The sequence below is a fragment of the Chiloscyllium plagiosum genome, chromosome 9, assembly GCF_004010195.1.
Source record: "Chiloscyllium plagiosum isolate BGI_BamShark_2017 chromosome 9, ASM401019v2, whole genome shotgun sequence".
Classification (NCBI taxonomy): domain Eukaryota; kingdom Metazoa; phylum Chordata; class Chondrichthyes; order Orectolobiformes; family Hemiscylliidae; genus Chiloscyllium; species Chiloscyllium plagiosum.
In genome coordinates, this window is record NC_057718.1 from 88480630 (window position 1) to 88498128 (window position 17499).

General features: G+C 47.0%; 1 protein-coding gene across 1 annotated transcript in view; it reads left to right on the top strand.

Annotated features, from left to right (window-relative positions):
- The window catches only part of akap12b (A kinase (PRKA) anchor protein 12b), an 88574-nt gene extending 71322 nt beyond the window's left edge, over positions 1–17252 (top strand). Inside the window, exons 3-4 of the mRNA XM_043696856.1 lie at positions 8202–14124; positions 16988–17252. Coding sequence (XP_043552791.1) covers positions 8202–14124; positions 16988–17009 — 5945 coding nt within the window. The 3' untranslated portion in view covers positions 17010–17252. The remainder of the gene's footprint in view (positions 1–8201; positions 14125–16987) is intronic.
- The last annotated feature ends 247 nt before the right edge of the window (positions 17253–17499 follow it).

Below are 17499 nucleotides of genomic sequence, written 5' to 3' on the forward strand. Positions count from 1 at the left end.
TTATCTACAAATGTGCTAACCATGCCTTCTATATTTTCATCTAAATCATTTACATAAACAACAAACAAAAGTGGACCCACCACTGATCCCTGTGGAACTCCTCTGCTAACAGGCCTCTGATCCAAAAATCCATCACTGTGCCTCCAACTGTTAAACCAATTTTGTATCTGTAACCCCACGTCTGAAATAAATCAATTTGCATTGATGGTTATAAGACAGTATCCAAATGCAACTCTGTTTGTATTTTCTGGATGAGCAAAGAATTAAGTTAGAGCTGAAACTGTGTTGCTGGAAAAGCGCAGCAGGTCAGGCAGCATCCAGGGAACAGGAGAATCAGGCAGCATCCAGGGAACAGGAGAATCGACGTTTCGGGCATAAGCCCTTTTCAGGAATGAGGAACGTTTGTCCAGCAGGCTAAGATAAAAGGTAGGGAGGAGGGACTCGGGGGAGGGGCGTCGGAAATGTGATAGGTGGAAAAAGGTCAAGGTGAGGGTGATAGGTCAGACTGGGGTGGGGGCGGAGAGGTTAGGAAGAAGATTGCAGGTTAGGAAGGCGATGCTGAATTCGATGGATTTGACTGAGACAAGGTGGGGGGAGGGGAAATGAGGAAACTGGTGAAATCCGAGTTCATCCCTTGTGGTTGGAGGGTTCCTAGGCGGAAGATGAGGCGCTCTTCCTCCAACCGTCGTGTTTTTGTGGTCTGGCAATGGAGGAGTCCAAAGACCTGCATATCCTTGGTGGAGTGGGAGGGGGAGTTGAAGTGTTGAGCCACAGGGTGGTTGAGTTGGTTGGTCCGGGTGTCCCAGAGGTGTTCTCTGAAACGCTCCGCAAGTAGGTGGCCTGTCTCCCCAATATAGAGGAGGCCACATCGGGTGCAGAGGATGCAATAGATGGTGTGTGGAGGTGCAGGTGAATCTGTGGCGGATATGGAAGTTTCCTTTGGGGCCTTGGAGGGAGGTGAGGGGGGAGGTGTGGGCTTAGTCTCTTCTGTGGGATTTGGATGGATTTTTCTTAGTATGTAGTTGTTTAAAGCTTCAGAACCCTTGACTGGATGGCCCCCAGTGCCAGACTGGAGGATAGTGTCTCTTGAATGAAAATTCCAAAAGACTTTTAAGAAATTGGATAAGGAAAATTTAAGTATTTTCAGAAGCCTTCCCTTCCAACTGAGCCTGACCACCTCCTTTAAAATAGTCCAAATTGATGAGGGTTAAGGTAAAGTTGTTTTAAGTTATTCCCTTCCCCCACCCAAAACAAAGGCCGTGTCAAAGCTCACCTTTTCAGAATATGAGCTTAGTTGTAAGTGAATCTCAAGGTCCATGCCTGGTCCTTTCTGTAACCTAACCCATGACCTTGATTGTGACGACATCAAAAGGATGGTTTCAGCACTGCTTAGTAGTCAGTGAAATGGGAAGGACTGCAATGCAGAGCCTGGGTACTGAACTGGGAGTGGAGACTGGTGCGCAGAGTTTAGTATGCCCCTGAAGAGCATCTTTTATGATGACTTGAACTGCTGCAGAATGTTGCTGTTTGTTGCGGTGCTTGTCAGATGAACTTGCAATCACAGTTGTGATGATTCCTGAAGGTGAGTAGGGTTTCAGCTGGAAGGGTACAGAGCCTGCTGCTATTGCTCAACCGGTACGGTTATTTTAAAATTTTAAATATAGTGTCTGTAGAGAGCTTTGCAGGATTTCAAAATTTGCATCTCCCAACTGGAAAGATGTAAAGAAACTGTGTGGTAGGTAGGAAAAAACAGGCTTGTCCTATTTCTGAAGTTGTTGGCTAATACAAGACAGTGACAGGTGACCTTTTTGTTTGTTTGGTATAAAAAGCATTTGTGCTCTTTGCAGAAGCTACAGTTGTGGAACTGCACAGTACAAGTGCTGACTGTGTACAGTATGGATTGTCTCAATTACAGTTGCCAGAGTGAGGGGGTGTAGCCTTCAAAAGGGTATCTCTGGCCTACACCTTTTAGATCTGTTAGGTAATTTGATTAAATTTAGAATGCCACCATCAATCATGTGCATCCATGCATATTGTGTATTCAAAGTTTCTTCTCTCCTGCTCTTTGACTCTGTTCTGGGGAAGTGTCCTGTGTGTTTATCTTCTACTGTTGTGTATTTTCATCTATTTTATTTCCTTTGGCTTTGCCAGTTGCCCCTCCATTTCTTCCCAAGACTGTTTGTTTGTTTTTTCTTTCTGTCTGTCTCTCTAACCTGTTTGGTTTCTTGGACACATGAGGGCTAAAACTTCCTCACCCCCAACTTCTAGCACCTGATAGATTCCACTGCTTCCAGGTTGCAAGACCCTTTTTTAATATTATGGTTCCCTCCCGCTCCCCCTCTTTTCCTCATGTCTCTCCTCTCTCACTTCCTCTGTTTCCTGTTCTATGGTATAGCACTCTCTTCACCAAGATTAATGGACAGTAATTATAATCTGCTTTTTACCATGTTCTGGGACACTTTCTCATAAATGCTAATGAGAGAGTGGTCTTTGAGAGTAAAATTAAAGCATTACATTTGCAGTAATCCTTGCAATGTTCTTTATGACCACAGCAACAGGAGGCAGTGATTTAACCCACTCTGCCTGTTAACCATTTGGTGAGATCACAACTGATCTGCAACTTCATTTCATATACCTAAAGCAACTAAACCTTTTTGGTTAATGAAAAGGTATCAGTGTCTGATTTTAAAATTTCAGTCACCTAGCAGTAACTGTTGTTTTGGGAGGAGTTCCAAACTTCTTCTATCTTTTTTTTTGTCAAAATGGTTCCTAATTCTGTCCCTGGAAGATCAGGCCCCAGTTTATATCCTTTACCTTCTGTCCTTAAATAATAAAGTGAAATGTGCAGTTTCCAATCTAGAGGAATTATTCCCAAGTTGAGTTTGGGAAGATTAGCATTAGGGTGACTGCAATGCTCTCTACTTTTTAAACTTATCTGGTCCTTTGGATTGTCATTTCTATGCATTTTGTTTGGTGAGCTTCTGTCCCTGATTGTGTTAGTTTTCTTGGGGTGCCTGGTGTGCTGATGTTGCCCTGTGTTTTAAGTAATGATGCAGAGTAAATATTCAACATGTTCACCTCTTCCTCGCTCTCAATGACAATGCCACTCGATTTTGAAGGGCGCTGCATTGCTCCTGACCAGCCTTATTTGGCAAGGCAATGGTACATTCCTTTTATAGTTTTTGTTGTTCCTTAAATTACTCCTCCCTATTCTGTCTTTCTGGAGTGTTTTTTTTTGACGAGCAGGGCACCCTTGACCTTTAGTGTACACTGGTTCTCATTTATTCACATTTTTTAAATGTTTCCCACTGACCTGTCATTTGGCCCATTTGATTTGCCCAATTTATTGTTGACACAAAATTCACTTTTTAAAGTGAGCATCGGGCAATAGGAGACTTCCTCCATCCAGCCTGATCCCCTGATTGAAAATGGATTGACAATGTTATGGGCCAGACCAAGCCCCCTCAAACTGTACAGAAAATCATCTAGACCCTAGCTGCTGCTTATTCTATAGGTAAATAGAAGCTATTGCATTCCAGATGCTATTCAATTGGTCAAACTACTGGATTTAAAGCAAAATGCACTTTATTCATTCACTCTAGTTAAAATACAGCAAAAGCAAGCAATTGGAATAACTCCATTAGAAAACATAACAGAATAAGAGCTACATTAATTATTACTAATTAACTGTTCCAATATAGTAACATCCCATAAACACTCCCTTGGCAAAAACGCAAATTCAGAACAGATTGGCAAATTCAGAACAGATTGTTGCAGGCAGTTAGAGATTTTGGCTGTAATTGAGGGGGCAAGAATAGCTTTCACCTCTTCAAGACCCTCTACAGCAACTGCTTCACAAGTTGTTCATGTTTTCATAAGACTGTTTGGCACCTGTCCCTTAAAACCTCTTTTAAAGAAACAAGACAAAATAACCTCTTAAAGCCACAGCATTGTCACAACAACATACTGTGCACATACCAACAACTTTAATTGATGTGGGTGCTAGAAATCTGAAACTGAATGCCAGAGAGAAACTCTTTTGGCAGTGTCTGTGGAGAGAGAAACGGTAAACATTTGTTGAGTCTGGTTTGACTTTTCAGAACTAATAGTCTTATAAATAGTGCTGGGAATTACCTCAGCTGCTGAGGTTGTGTACAGGTTAAAGTACATCCATAATGGTTTCTCCCCTTCCATTATCACTCTCCGTTCCTCCAGCCGCACAACTATCTAAAACTGCACACTCCTCACTCCCTTTACTCAACTTCTGAAATGTCTTCCAGAAAACTTTTTTTTTGAAAAAGAAACATCTCTCCTAGTGTCTCTTTCAGCTTAACTTGTCTGTTTACCTCTTGTTATAAATTGCCTTCAGAGTTTTTTTTGTTAAAGGCGCTATCTAAATGCAAGGTTGGATGTGGGTGGTGTGCTACTGTAAATATTAGCTTGACCTTATATATAAGTCAATTTGTACCAATACTATTGGGATTGTTAGCAATGACCATAACATTTATGTATATAGCTTTTTTTTGATATGACTGAAATGGTTGAAGTTGTGCAAACAGATTTTCTAAAGGTGTTTGAAGTATCACAATAAACCTCTTTGCAAAATTAAAACCTAAATGATTAAGTTGACCTTGCACAACTGGGCAAAGAATAGAAAGCAGAGCGAAAGCAGTGAATGATTTTCAGACTGGAGAGGGTGCACCATGTTCCAAGGGTGGAGATTGAGCTCCGTTATCCTTGATATGAGTAATGACCCAGACTTGCGTGTGCATGGCATAATTTCAAGACGTGCAGTTAAGTGAGGGATTCAGAACAGATTTCAATGCATTGACTGTTCAGATGGGCAGACCCGTGACAGATGGGATTTGTTAGGAAGATTTGAAGAGAGGGAGTACGAATTCAGTTGTATCCTTTTAAGAATTACATGAACTGCAAGATATACAGATAACTGTACACAAGTTTTGAAACTGACTGTTAGAGCAGATAGAATCCCTGGTTTTAGAAGGTTTAGGTTGAAGACTAAAGCAAGGAAGTTATGATATTCACTTAACAGATTTAGGCCTCAGACAGAGCACTGTGTATTTAGTTCTGGACATTGTTTCAGGAAGGTGTTTGAGGTTTTGGAAAGATATACAGAAGAATGATCAAAGAATGGAACCTAGGCTAAGAGATCTCAGCAATTTAGAGGTTGGGGATTTCCTTTGGTGTAGGCGAAGGTAGGAAGAGATTTTGGCAGTAGCTCAAACATCTTGAATAATACAGGTAGAGTATATTGTGTGTGGCAGAAGGGTCAGTGACCAGAGGACAGATTTAGGGATGGTGGAAGCAAATTCAGTAGCAACTTTGAAAAGAGAATTGGATAAATAGTTGATGGAAAAAGAATCGCTGACCTGTGGGGATAGTGAAGGGGAGGGAGACTCCTCTGAAAGTTGCTATAGATCCAGTGGACCCAGTTGGCATCACTTGTATCCTTCCATAATTTGTGTTAACAGCCTTAAAGTCACACAACTGAAGGAGACTTTGAGGCAAGATTCTGTGCAGCAAAGCTAGGATGCTCTTAATAACTAAAGGATTACTTTCCTGTGGCTGTTGACTGGATAGGAGACAAGCATTAGCTGAGCAGAGGGTTGTGGGAGCTCACTGGGTGGGGATCGAAGAAAGGTCTTGATGATAAGGGTAAACGATTTGAAATACTGCCCCTGGATCACAAGGTATTGATAGAGGGGTCCAGTGTTTGGAGTAATAGGAGCAGCAGGACAATGTAAACAAGTGATGGAACTCCATTGGGAATATGAAGGTGCTGGGGTGATCAGCAATTAGATGGAACTTTTACAATGCAAGTTCACTTTTAGATATGCCTGTTCCTGGCATGCCTTCCTACGATCTCCATTGAAACAGTGTTGATCTCCTTGCTTGGCAGTAGTAGTGATTGTTTTTGGGAGGTGTATGCCAGACCATGAGATTACAGATTGTGTTGGGGTATGATTCTGTTGATGGCCCACATTGCCTCATGGATGCCCAGTCTTGAGTTCCTAGATCTGTTTTAAGTTTAGCATGGCGATGGTGATATGATAGAATGTGAAGGCAGGGCTTTGGAGAAGGACTGTGCAGTGGTCACTCTTACCAATACTATCATGGAGAGATGCATCTACGGCTGGCGTATTGATGAGGGTAAGGTCAAGTATGCTTTTCCCTCTTGGTGTCCTCACCACCTATCTCAGATCCGGTCTAGGAGCTATATCCTTTATGACCTGACCAACTTGATCAGTTGTGCTGCTGCTGAGCCACTCTTGGTAGTGGACATTGGTTGGGGTATTTGAGTGCATTTTGCACCCTAGCCACCCTTGGTGCTTTCTCCAAATGTTGTTCAACATGGAGAAGTATTGATTCATTAACTGATGGGGAAGTGGGGGAGGTGTGCAGGGGGGAGGGATTGGTAGCAGTACTAATCAGCAAGAAGTTTCCTTGCCCATGTATGACCTGATACCATGAAGGCATCTGGAATCAATATTGAGGATCTCCAGGGCAGTACTCTCTATTGTATTGTCATCACTGCTGGACCTGTCCTGCCCAGGAGTGGTGATAGTGTCTGGGACATTTTGTCAGGTATGATTCCTGTGAGGATGACTGGGTTAGGCTCCTGCTTGACTCGTCTGCAAGGTAGCTGTCCCATTTTTGGCAATAGCCTTCGGGTTTTGGGAGACGATTGTTGTCTTGACAGGGCTGTATTTGCCATTTTTGTGCCTACGTTGATGCCAGCTAGTCTGGCTGTTAACAACTGCTGGCTTGTTAAGCTGTTGCAGAGTGCTGTTTAGTCCACCATGTTGCTGCAGTCCCAAGGTGAAACGTTTTGACGGTCATGAGTCTTCAGAACTCTCTACTTCCACCACCACCACCTGAGGAAGAGTTTTGGCATTTTTAAAGTGGGTGGATCGATTATGGTGAGCACGAAGTGAAACGTCATCGATATAGCTGGGAATGTGAATTTGAGGTTGCAGTCAGATCAGGCTCAAGGGTTGAAGTGGCCTGCTCATACTGTTTGAATGAGCGTCTTGCTGGATACTGTTGCAATTAGGCCTGGCAGAACTAACTGTACAAACATCTTAGAGCCCTACTTGCTTGGGGGAATGAAATCTGGAAAGGCTGGCTCTCTGCTGGAAAATTGGCTAGATTGAATCTCCAAAATTTGGAAACAGCAAAATATTTAAACAATTTTTTAAAATCAAAGTGAAACCTTTTGTTCCACCTTAAACAAGGGTTTGGAGGTAGTTCGGCAACAAGGGGTGATGATTGCGGCTTAAATCTTTAATTGGATGGTTTGGTTTGGGGGGAAAAATGTTGACTACATAGCATCGTGGAGATGTACAGCATGGAAACAACAGACCCTTTGGTCCACTTCGTCCATGCTGACCAGAGATCCCAACCCAATCTAGTCGGACCTGGCCCCATATCCCTTCCTATTCTTATACCCATCCAGATGCCTTTTAAATTGCCTGTAATTGTACCAGCCTCCACACTTCCTCTGGCAGCTCATTCTGTACACGTGCCACCCTCTGAGTGAAAAAGTTGCCCCTTAGGTCCCTTTTATATCTTTCCCGTCTCACCCTAAACCTATGCCCTCTAGTTCTGAATTTCCCCATGCCAGGGAAAAGACTTTGTCTATTTATCCATGCCCCTCGTAATTTTAAAAACCTCTATAAGGTCACCCTCAGCCTCCGACGTACCAGGGAAAACTGCCCCAGCCTGTTCAGCCTCTCCCTATAGCTCAAATCCTCCAACCCTGACAACATCCTTGTAAATCTTTTCTGAACCCTTTCACGTTTCATAACATATTTCTGATAGGAAGGAGACCAGAATTGCATGCAGTATTCCAACAGTGGCCTAACTAATGTCCTGTACAACATGACCTCCCAACTCCTACACTCAATACTCTGACCAATAAAAGAAAGCATATCAAATGCTGCCTTCACTATCCTAATCTCCTTGAAAATGGAGTCACAGGTAGCTATGAACCTGCACTCCAAAGTCTTTGTTCAGCAACCCTCCCTAGGATCTTACCATTAAGCATACAAGTCCTGCTAAGATTTGCTTTCCCAAAATGCAGCACCTCACATTTTATCCAAATTAAACTACTACTTTCTCTTGACACTGAATCAGATTCTATTTTGATACTTACCTTTTTGAATCTTTTCTATTTGCAGTTGAACCGCCTATCAAAACCCAAGAGGAGAAACTAATCGAAATGGACTTTGAGAAAAAGGAGACTCCCACTCAAACCAAAGATGAGGAGCCAAGAGATTCCCAGGAAGATGCAGATCCTCCTGTTGAAATTGGAGAGGAGGCGCAAGCTGGTGAGGTTGGCTTCAAGAAGGTCTTCAAATTTGTGGGCTGCACGTTCACAGTGAAGAAAGAGAACCCTGACAAGCTGGAACCAGTGCAGTTGCTGACTGTGAAAAAGGATGAAGCAAGTGAGACAGATGGCGAATCTAAGCAAGAAATGGGAGGAATGACAAATGGTGATTTGAGTCTTGCTGCTCATGAGGCAGAGGAGAGTCCACCTGAGGTTCTCACCCCTAGAGAAATGGAAGAGTCCACCAGTCAGGCAGAACCAAAACCCACTGTTGCCGCGGAGCCAGTGGAGTCTGCCGTTAATCCGGTCGAGAACCCTGCTGTGGATTCCCCCTTGAAGAGATCTTTTTGGCAAGGCTTTTTCTCAGTGTTGCAAAGGAAGCCAAGCTTCAAGAAGGCTGAAGATGAACCCCTGGTCATTGGGGAGAAACCTGAGGTAAATGGAGAGCAGAAGGAAAATGAGGAGCAAGTCGTTGCTGCTGGAGATGTTAATGGTGAGGAAGGTGACCATGGACCTTCGAAGGGGCCTTCCGCGTCACAAGATGATGCTGAAATCTTGGAGGTTGGCCCAGTGAAAGAAAAAGAGCGAGATGACGATTTTGAGGACCTCTCAGCGGAACTGGCCAAAGTCAGAGAGGCTGAAGAAGGATTGATTTTGGACTCTAGGGAGAAGATTGGGGAGGACAGCGTGTCCACAGAAGACGATGGGCAATGTGGCCCCAAAATAAAGATGACCGTCCCAGCCTTGGAGATGGATCAGGCGACCCAGTTGGCTCAGAGTCAGGTGAAGCCAGAATCTGCTGCCATCGAAGCTTTGGCAGGGCTTCAAACAGAACAGACCGATGTAGACATGGATCAAACACCAGGCAAGGTCCAGGAGCCTGTACTGGGAGAAGTGGAGCTCTTGTCATCCCAGGAAAAGGCCAAGTTGCAGGGCAGCCCTCTGAAGAAACTCTTCACCAGTAGTAGCACCAAAAAGCACTCTGGGAAGAAACGAAAACGTGGCAAAAGAAAGGCCAAACTGAGAAATGACGACGAGACACGACTTCAGTCATCCACCGAATCGGAGGGCAGTCCAGATGGCCAGAAGATGGACATCCCTCCTTTAACATCCCCTGAGGAAGCGGGTGAGGCAGTCTCTGCAGAGATGCCAGATGCTTCCAATCCTGAGGTAGAGACAATAAACGAAGCCAGTGATGGCGAGAGGAAGAAAGAGAACATTACCGCATGGGCGTCATTTAAGAAGTTAGTGACATCAAAAAAGCGCCCCAAAGTACAATCTGAGAGTGACCGAGAAGATGAGCAGACTGATAAAGCGAAGGGAGCAGCTGTCTCCTCTAGTGAGAATGTGAGCGCTGCCCCGGCCGATAAGCCAGAAAAACCAAACACCGAGGACCTGAGTTTGGAGCGGAGTACTGAGGATCCCAAAAAGAAAGCGGATGCCCCTGTAACCTGGGAGGCGCTGATCTGCGTCGGGTCCTCCAAGAAGAGAACAAGAAAGTCCAACTCGAAAGCCCCGCAACCAGATGTGGAGGCACAAAGATCACCCGAGGGGGCCATCCAAGTGCCGGACAATGCTGAGGAACTGAAAGCTAGTGTTCCACAGGATACAGATCAGGAGCCAGGCACAGCATCTCCAGAAGGTACCGTCAGCAGTCCGGTGGAGGCGGATGTATCTGACGGCGCTGTCTCCGTGTGGGAATCCTTTAAGAGGTTGGTGACCTCAAGCCGCAAGTCCAAATTCAAGATTGAAGACCGTGCAGACGACTCTGTTGTTGCAGCAGAAGCTGCTGTTCCCGAGACCGAACAGGCCAAGGAGGAGTCCTGGATGTCTCTGAGAAAACTGATCCCAGGCCGAAGAAAGAAGAGGTCTGATACCAGAGATGACCAGTCTGTGGTGGAGGATGTTGGAAAAGAGACCACAGAGGCAGAGTTGGGAGTGAGCAAGGGTGAAGAGCCAGACACACCAGCAGTGGTTCCCCTTTCTGAATATGATGCTGTCGAAGAAGAGAGAGCGGCTAAGGAGCAGCAGGAAACACGCGGAACAAATGCTTTTCCTGAGGGGGAGGTTATAACCAAGTCGGGAGCACTAGCTGAAGGTGGGGAGCCAAGGGTCGAGCAAGCCATTACCGTGAACCAGGGAGCTGTAGAAACAATCAAAAGCAGCGTTGATGAGAGATCACCATCATGGATATCAACCGCAGTCCCGGACATCATTGAGAAGAGGGTTGAAGGTGAAGGAAAAGTAGTCGAAATTGTGACAGAGGGGGAGCAGTTGGAGCGTGGCGACGCAGCCTCGCCAGCAGAAGTAACCAAAACAATCTGTCACGATGAGACTGCCAGCGAGGCAGAGGAGATTACCTGTGAGGTTGTCATGGCACCAGAGTACCTGGCTGAGAAGACAGCCGAGATGGTTTCAGCAGTCTTGCAGACCTCTGAGATCCTAGTGACAACAGCGGAGTGCACTCTTATGCCAGAAGATGAGGTTCTGGTAACCAGACAAACCCATGAGTCGCTACAGGAGGCGGTTGTGGAAGTGACAGAGGCGGTCTGCGAAGAGACCCTGGTGGCCGCCCACCCTGTTGTGGATGACACAGTGGTGGCGGCCCATGAAGAGACTCTGGTGGTCACCCACCCTGTTGTGGATGACACAGTGGTGGCCCATGAAGAGACCCTGGTGGCTGCCCACCCTGTTGTGGATGAGACAGTGGTGGCCCACGAAGAGACCCTAGTGGCCGCTCACCCTGTTGTGGATGAGACAGTGGTGGCCTGCGAAGAGACTCTGGTGGCTGCCCACTGTATTGTGGATGAGACTGAGGCGGCCCGTGAAGAGACCCTGGTGGCCGCCCATCCTGTTGTAGATGAGATTGAGGCGGCCCGCAAAGAGACCCTGGTGGCCGCCCACCCAGTTGTGGATGAGACAGTGGTCGCCTGTGAAGAGACTCTGGTGTCCGCTCACCCTGTTGTGGATGAGACAGTGGTGGCCTGCGAAGAGACCCTAGTGGCCGCCCACCCTGTTGTGGATGAGACTGAGGCGGCCCACGAAGAGACCCTGGTGGCTGACCACCCTGTTGTGGATGAGACTGAGGCGGCTCACGAAGAGACTCTGGTGGCTGACCACCCTGTTGTGGATGAGACAGTGGTAGCCCGCGAAGAGACCCTAGTGGCCGCCCACCCTGTTGTGGATGAGACAGTGGTGGCCCATGAAGAGATTCTGGTGGCCGACCACCCTGTTGTGGATGAGACAGTGGTGGCCCATGAAGAGATTCTGGTGGCCGACCACCCAGATGTGGATGAGACTGAAGCGGCCCACGAAGAGACTCTGGTGGCCGCCCACTCTGTGGATGAGACTGAGGCGGCCCGCGAAGAGGCTCTGGTGGCTGCCCACCCTGTTGTGGATGAGACAGTGGTAGCCCACGAAGAGACTTTTGTGTCTGCCCACCCTGTTATGGATGAGACAGTGGTAGCCCGCGAAGAGACCCTAGTGGCCGCTCACCCTGTTGTGGATGAGACAGTGGTCGCCTGTGAAGAGACTCTGGTGGCTGCCCACTGTATTGTGGATGAGACTGAGGCGGCCTGTGAAGAGACCCTGGTGGCCGCCCATCCTGTTGTAGATGAGACAGTGGTCGCCTGTGAAGAGACTCTGGTGTCCACTCACCCTGTTGTGGATGAGTCGGTGGCGGTCCGCGAAGAGACTCTGGTGTCCGCCCACCCTGTTGTGGATGAGACAGTGGTGGCCTGTGAAGAGACCCTAGTGGCCGCCCACCCTGTTGTGGATGAGACAGTGGCGGCCCGCGAAGAGACTCTGGTGTCCACTCACCCTGTTGTGGATGAGTCGGTGGCGGTCCGCGAAGAGACTCTGGTGTCCGCCCACCCTGTTGTGGATGAGACAGTGGCGGCCCGCGAAGAGACCCTGGTGGCCGCCCACCCTGTTGTGGATGAGGCAGTAGTGGCCCACGAAGAGGCAGTGGTGGCCCACGAAGAGGCTCTGGTGGCTGCCCACTCTGTTGTGGACGAGAAAGAGGCAGCCCGCGAAGAGACTCTGTTGGCTGCTTGCCTGGGTGTGGATGAGATGGAGATGGCCGCCCACTCTGTTGTGGACGAGACAGAGGTGGCCCATGGAGAGACTCTGGTGGCTGCCCACTCTGTTGTGGACGAGAAAGAGGCAGCCCGCGAAGAGACTCTGTTGGCTGCTTGCCTGGGTGTGGATGAGATGGAGATGGCCGCCCACTCTGTTGTGGACGAGACAGAGGTGGCCCATGGAGAGACTCTGGTGGCCGCCCACTCTGTTGTGGACGAGACAGAGGCGGCCCATGAAGAGGCTCTGGTGGCCGCCTACCCGGATGTGGACGAGACAGAGGCGGTTCATGAGACTCTGGCTGCCCGCCCGGGTGTGGACGAGACAGAGGCGTCCTGCGAAGAGACTCTGGCCGCCCACTCGGTTGTAGATGAGATGGGGGCGGCCCGTGAAGAGACGGCCGCTTGCTCAGTTGTGGACGAGACTGTGGTGGCCGCCCGCCCGGTTGTGGAAGAGACTGGGGCGACCCACAAAGAGACGGCAGCTTACCTGGTTGTGGACGAGATGGGGGCGGCCCGTGAAGAGACGGCCACTCACCCGGTTGTGGACGATACTAGGGCGGTCCGCGAAGTGACTCTGGTGGCCGCCTGCCCAGTTCTGGACGAGACAAGGGTGGCCCATGAAGAGACTGTGGTGGCTATCCGCCCAGTTGTGGACGAGATGGGGGCGGCATGTGAAGAGACTGTGGTGGTCGCCGGCCCGGGTGCAGAGGAGACGGAGGTGGCCCACGAAGAGACAGTGGTGGCCGCCCGCCCAGTGGATGAGACGGGGCTGGTACATGAAGATTCTGTGGTGGCCGCCTGTCCTGTTGTGGATGAGACGGAGGTGGCCCACAAAGAGACTGTGGTGGTTGCCCGCCCGGTTGTGGATGAGACGGGGGCAGTCTGTGAAGAGACTCTGGCTTCCCACCCGGTTGTGGAAGTGACGGCGGCCTGCGAAGAGACTCTGGCGGCCGCTCGCCCAGATATGGACGAGACGGGGGTGGTCTGCGAAGAGACGGCCGCCCACCCGGTTGTGCCTGAGATGGGGACAGCCCGCGAAGAGACTGTGGTGGCCGCCTACCCGGTTGTGGATGAGACGGGGGCGGCCCACGAAGAGACTGTGGTGGCCGCCTACCCGGTTGTGGATGAGACGGGGGCGGCCCACGAAGAGACTGTGGTGGCTGCCCGCCTGGTTTTGGATGAGACCGGGGCGGTCTGCGAAGACACTGTGGTGGCCGCCTGTCCGGTTGTGGACGAGACTGGAGTGGCCCGCGAAGGGACAGTAGTGGACGCCTGCCCGGTTATGGACGAGACAGGGGTGGCCCGTGAAGGTTCTGTGATGGCCACATGCCCGGTTGTGGACGAGACCGGTGTGGCCCGCCTGGTTCTGGATGAGACCGGGGCAGCCCGCGAAGACATTGTGGTGACCGCCTGCTTGGCTGTGGACGAGACGGGGGCGGCCCGCGAAGTGACTGTGGTGGCCGCCCGCCCGATTGTGAACGAGACGGTGGCGGCCTGCGAAGAGACTCTGGTGGCCACCTGCCCGGTTGTGGACGAGATGGGGGTGGCCAGCAAAGAGACTCTGGTGGCCACCTGCCTGGTTCCGCAGGATACAGATCAGGAGCAAGGCACAGCATCTCGGGAAGGTACCATCAGCAGTCCAGTGGAGAGGGATGTATCTGACAGCGCTGTCTCCGTGTGGGAATCATTTAAGAGGTTGGTGATCTCCTTTCTGCTGACCCTTGCAACTTTTCTGTTGGGCCACTGAAATCTTGATTACTGATAAATGCCAAAGATGTAGATCTTTTTGTAGCTGAGTTCAGAACCCAGTAGCAACCTTTGCTTTGACTGCAGTAGGTCACTGCAGTGACAGTGGGCTCAGTGATGACACAGCTTTCAGAGTTCCAATTCTTTGGCTTGCTCTCTTTAAAAGGTAATCTAGGTGCTTCCTTCACTGTTAGTCTCTTGTTGCTCTGTTTAATCAGTTGCTTAGGCACTCTGACCCTACTGCAGAGGTAACAACATGTCCAAAACTCATTGTCTTTTGATATTATTTTGGAGTTCTTTTTAGTCTCATTCAGTACTTTTCCATAAGGGTTGTGTTTTTCTTTTACCTTGAGCCTTTTCACCAACACTTTTTAAAGCTGTTGACGTTTTTCCTCTTTTCTCAATGTTCTAAACTTTACATCAATAGTTCATTGTTAACGAAACACAACACTAGTACACAAATTCTTGTTTCAAGCTGGTTTCTTGAGCTTCCCTTTGGACAATAGGATGTTACTTCCATTTACTGTGTGCATTATGGAATGTCCTTGCTCTTTATCAAGACTTTTAAAAAAATTACATTTCATGTTCCTCTATCATCTTCAAAGCCAAGAAGGGTGCCTAAAACCTGATGTAATTTTTTCTCTAATTCTAGGCCTAAGGTTCTCTGCATGATCTTTTTTACTGCATAGCTCACTAAGTTGATTATTCAATGCACCTTGCGTTCTATTGCACCAGTTTTGTTGGCAGAGTGACAAAAACACTTAGATCTTCAGAGATAAAGCCAGCATTATAGATCTTGCTTGATAATGGTTCTTCAGCTTTTTCTGTTGCTTGTTTTCATCCAGTCCTAAAGCCTATCCCCCCAGCATCCCCTTTTCTCTGTTTCTGGCCTGTCTTTATTTTTAGTCAAGGTCCTCTAATATTTGATGTGTGAGTCTTCTTGTTGACTCGATCGTTCTTTCTCTGACTTTTAACCTTTTGCATGAGAATCAAGACAATCTTTTGTTCTCAAACATCCACTTGAGCTACAAATTGTTGCCTTTCCTAAAATCTCATTTAAGCTGGTGAGTTTCTTTAGGCTTCCAAGTTTTCCATTGTCTCAGCTGAAATGCATTTGTAATTCTGCCAGCTTCCATTCTGTGTACTTTTTCTTTGCTTTGTCTGTTGGATTCTGAGTTCTCTCTTCTTTCTGTGTTTGCTTGAACACTTCATTTTGTTTGAGGAGTGCTTAACTTAATTGTTTCCACTCCCAGCAGCATTGAAAAATGATCTCCCTCCACTCAGAATGCCCCTTTTAATAATGTCTTCTGGTCGTCCGAGTTCCAGTCTCATTGGCTTTCATTTTATTTTACTCTGGCGTAAATTGTGGTAACCACTGATACGTGAATGCTGTTACAGTCTACATCTGTATTACTTTGGTCAGTGGAGTTTCTGTCTTTATTGTGATAGTTGATCTGATTTACTTGGCTGTCCAGATATTCCAGTAACTGGCTTTGCCAGGGTTGATGTTTAAACTGTAGTTTTTGTCATAATTTCACTGCATTCAAACAGCACCAATCAACCCCGATGTGACCTCTTGCTTTTGGAGGTTTTGCACCTCATATGTGAGAACTTGTATATTATCTTTCACCAAGAAATCTCATGACCATACTGATCTCTGGAGAACTACTCTGTCTGGCTTGATCTTGTTCATGATGACTTCGGGATCCTCAGCAGCTGCACTTTGAATTACTGAATTAAGTATATTATTTGTGTAATCCTCAAGTTGAAAGATGCAGCTGCTATTTTGACGAGGAGCCACTGTGACTTTTTCATGTTTCTCTCCAAGTGAGTAGATAAGGACTTGTTTGTGCTAATCTTTCTCTCTTCCAGTCCATCTTCATAAATAAGAATATAGATTGATAATCTGTACATTTCTTGAATGCTGTTTTGTACTCCTTGATATTCTAATGATCCAAGTAGCAGCCCCTTTGGGTGTTAGTGTTTTGTTTGTTTTTGATGCCTTTTAATAATCATTGCAAGGTAACAGACTTTGCAGTTCATGGTGGCCCCTTGAGTGGTGTCAACCTCATTCATGCTGATAATTGTTTATATTGACCATATTTGATGAAGGGAAAGAGGTTTAATGAGGTATTTTTGTTGTCATCCTTGCCTGTTTGAAGGGATCACTCTCTCTTCTCAGAGGATCCCTTGCCTGGCTCCAGCCAACTGTTGGTCTAGTAGTGCCATGGAGACTTCTGGCTCTGCCATTGGTCATGACCTCTAATAGTACTCAAGATCAGTATCAGCAGCATGTGGGACTGTCAGCTACATGCTGGGAGGTGGTGGAGGGGTCATTGAGCTATCCCTGCTAAATTGCCTCAGTAACCAAGAGATTTTCTCCTCTTGAACAATTCATGCTGATACTATGGTGTCAACTTCTAATTTTGAAATCATTCTATTTCTAAATCTCAAGGTGCCTTTGTTCAGTTTTCTAAATTTATTTAGAAGCCTTTTCAGACATTTGTGACCCAGAATTTAACCTGTTAAAAGATGAGCAGCAACTATACTTGACTAATTAATTAGTCATTGTTCACCGGCACAGGACCGTAGGTATCTCTCTTGAGAGGGACAATTGGCTTTGCAGTGTGAGCATCACTCCGTTAAATACGGCACAAGGTGAGGAACCAGGTTTTAATAAAGTACCACAGTGTGATTGAGATTTAACCTACATTGTTGGTACAATTCTTGTAGTACACGCTAGCCATTGAGCTAACCAATGCCCCCATTCATTGTAAAACATTGATAATTTTATTTTTGTGTGCATTTGCAGAGCTCCAAACAGACACTCGTGAAATAGAATGTGAAGACGCAACGCTACTGTGACAAGACCAAGTACCACTGTTGATTGACAATCCCGAATCAATTCGCGAGCTATATCTACATTGGCATTTAATAATTTCTTGCTTTTAGCCATGATAAACACAATGGTGTCTGAAAATTGAAGGGGTATTTGCTCAAAAATCTGGCGATGCATCTTTGTATCATCAGTTTGTTACATTTAGGATATTCTTAGAATTAAACTTGTTGATTAAAAAGCTGTGTCTTTTACATTTTAATTTGGATTTTGATAACTGAGTTAACTTTGGTGTTCTTAATGTTTGATAAAGGACTACAGTGTTGACAGCTTAAACCTAGGACAACCTGAGAGTGAAACAGGTCCATAGAAATGGTAGGTACAGCAAGCTAAACTTAATGATATTTCATGATTTGATTTGCTTGAACAAAGCTCACCAAGATCATTTAGAATTTTGAAGCACACTCAAGGTTCTGGCAAAGCTGATC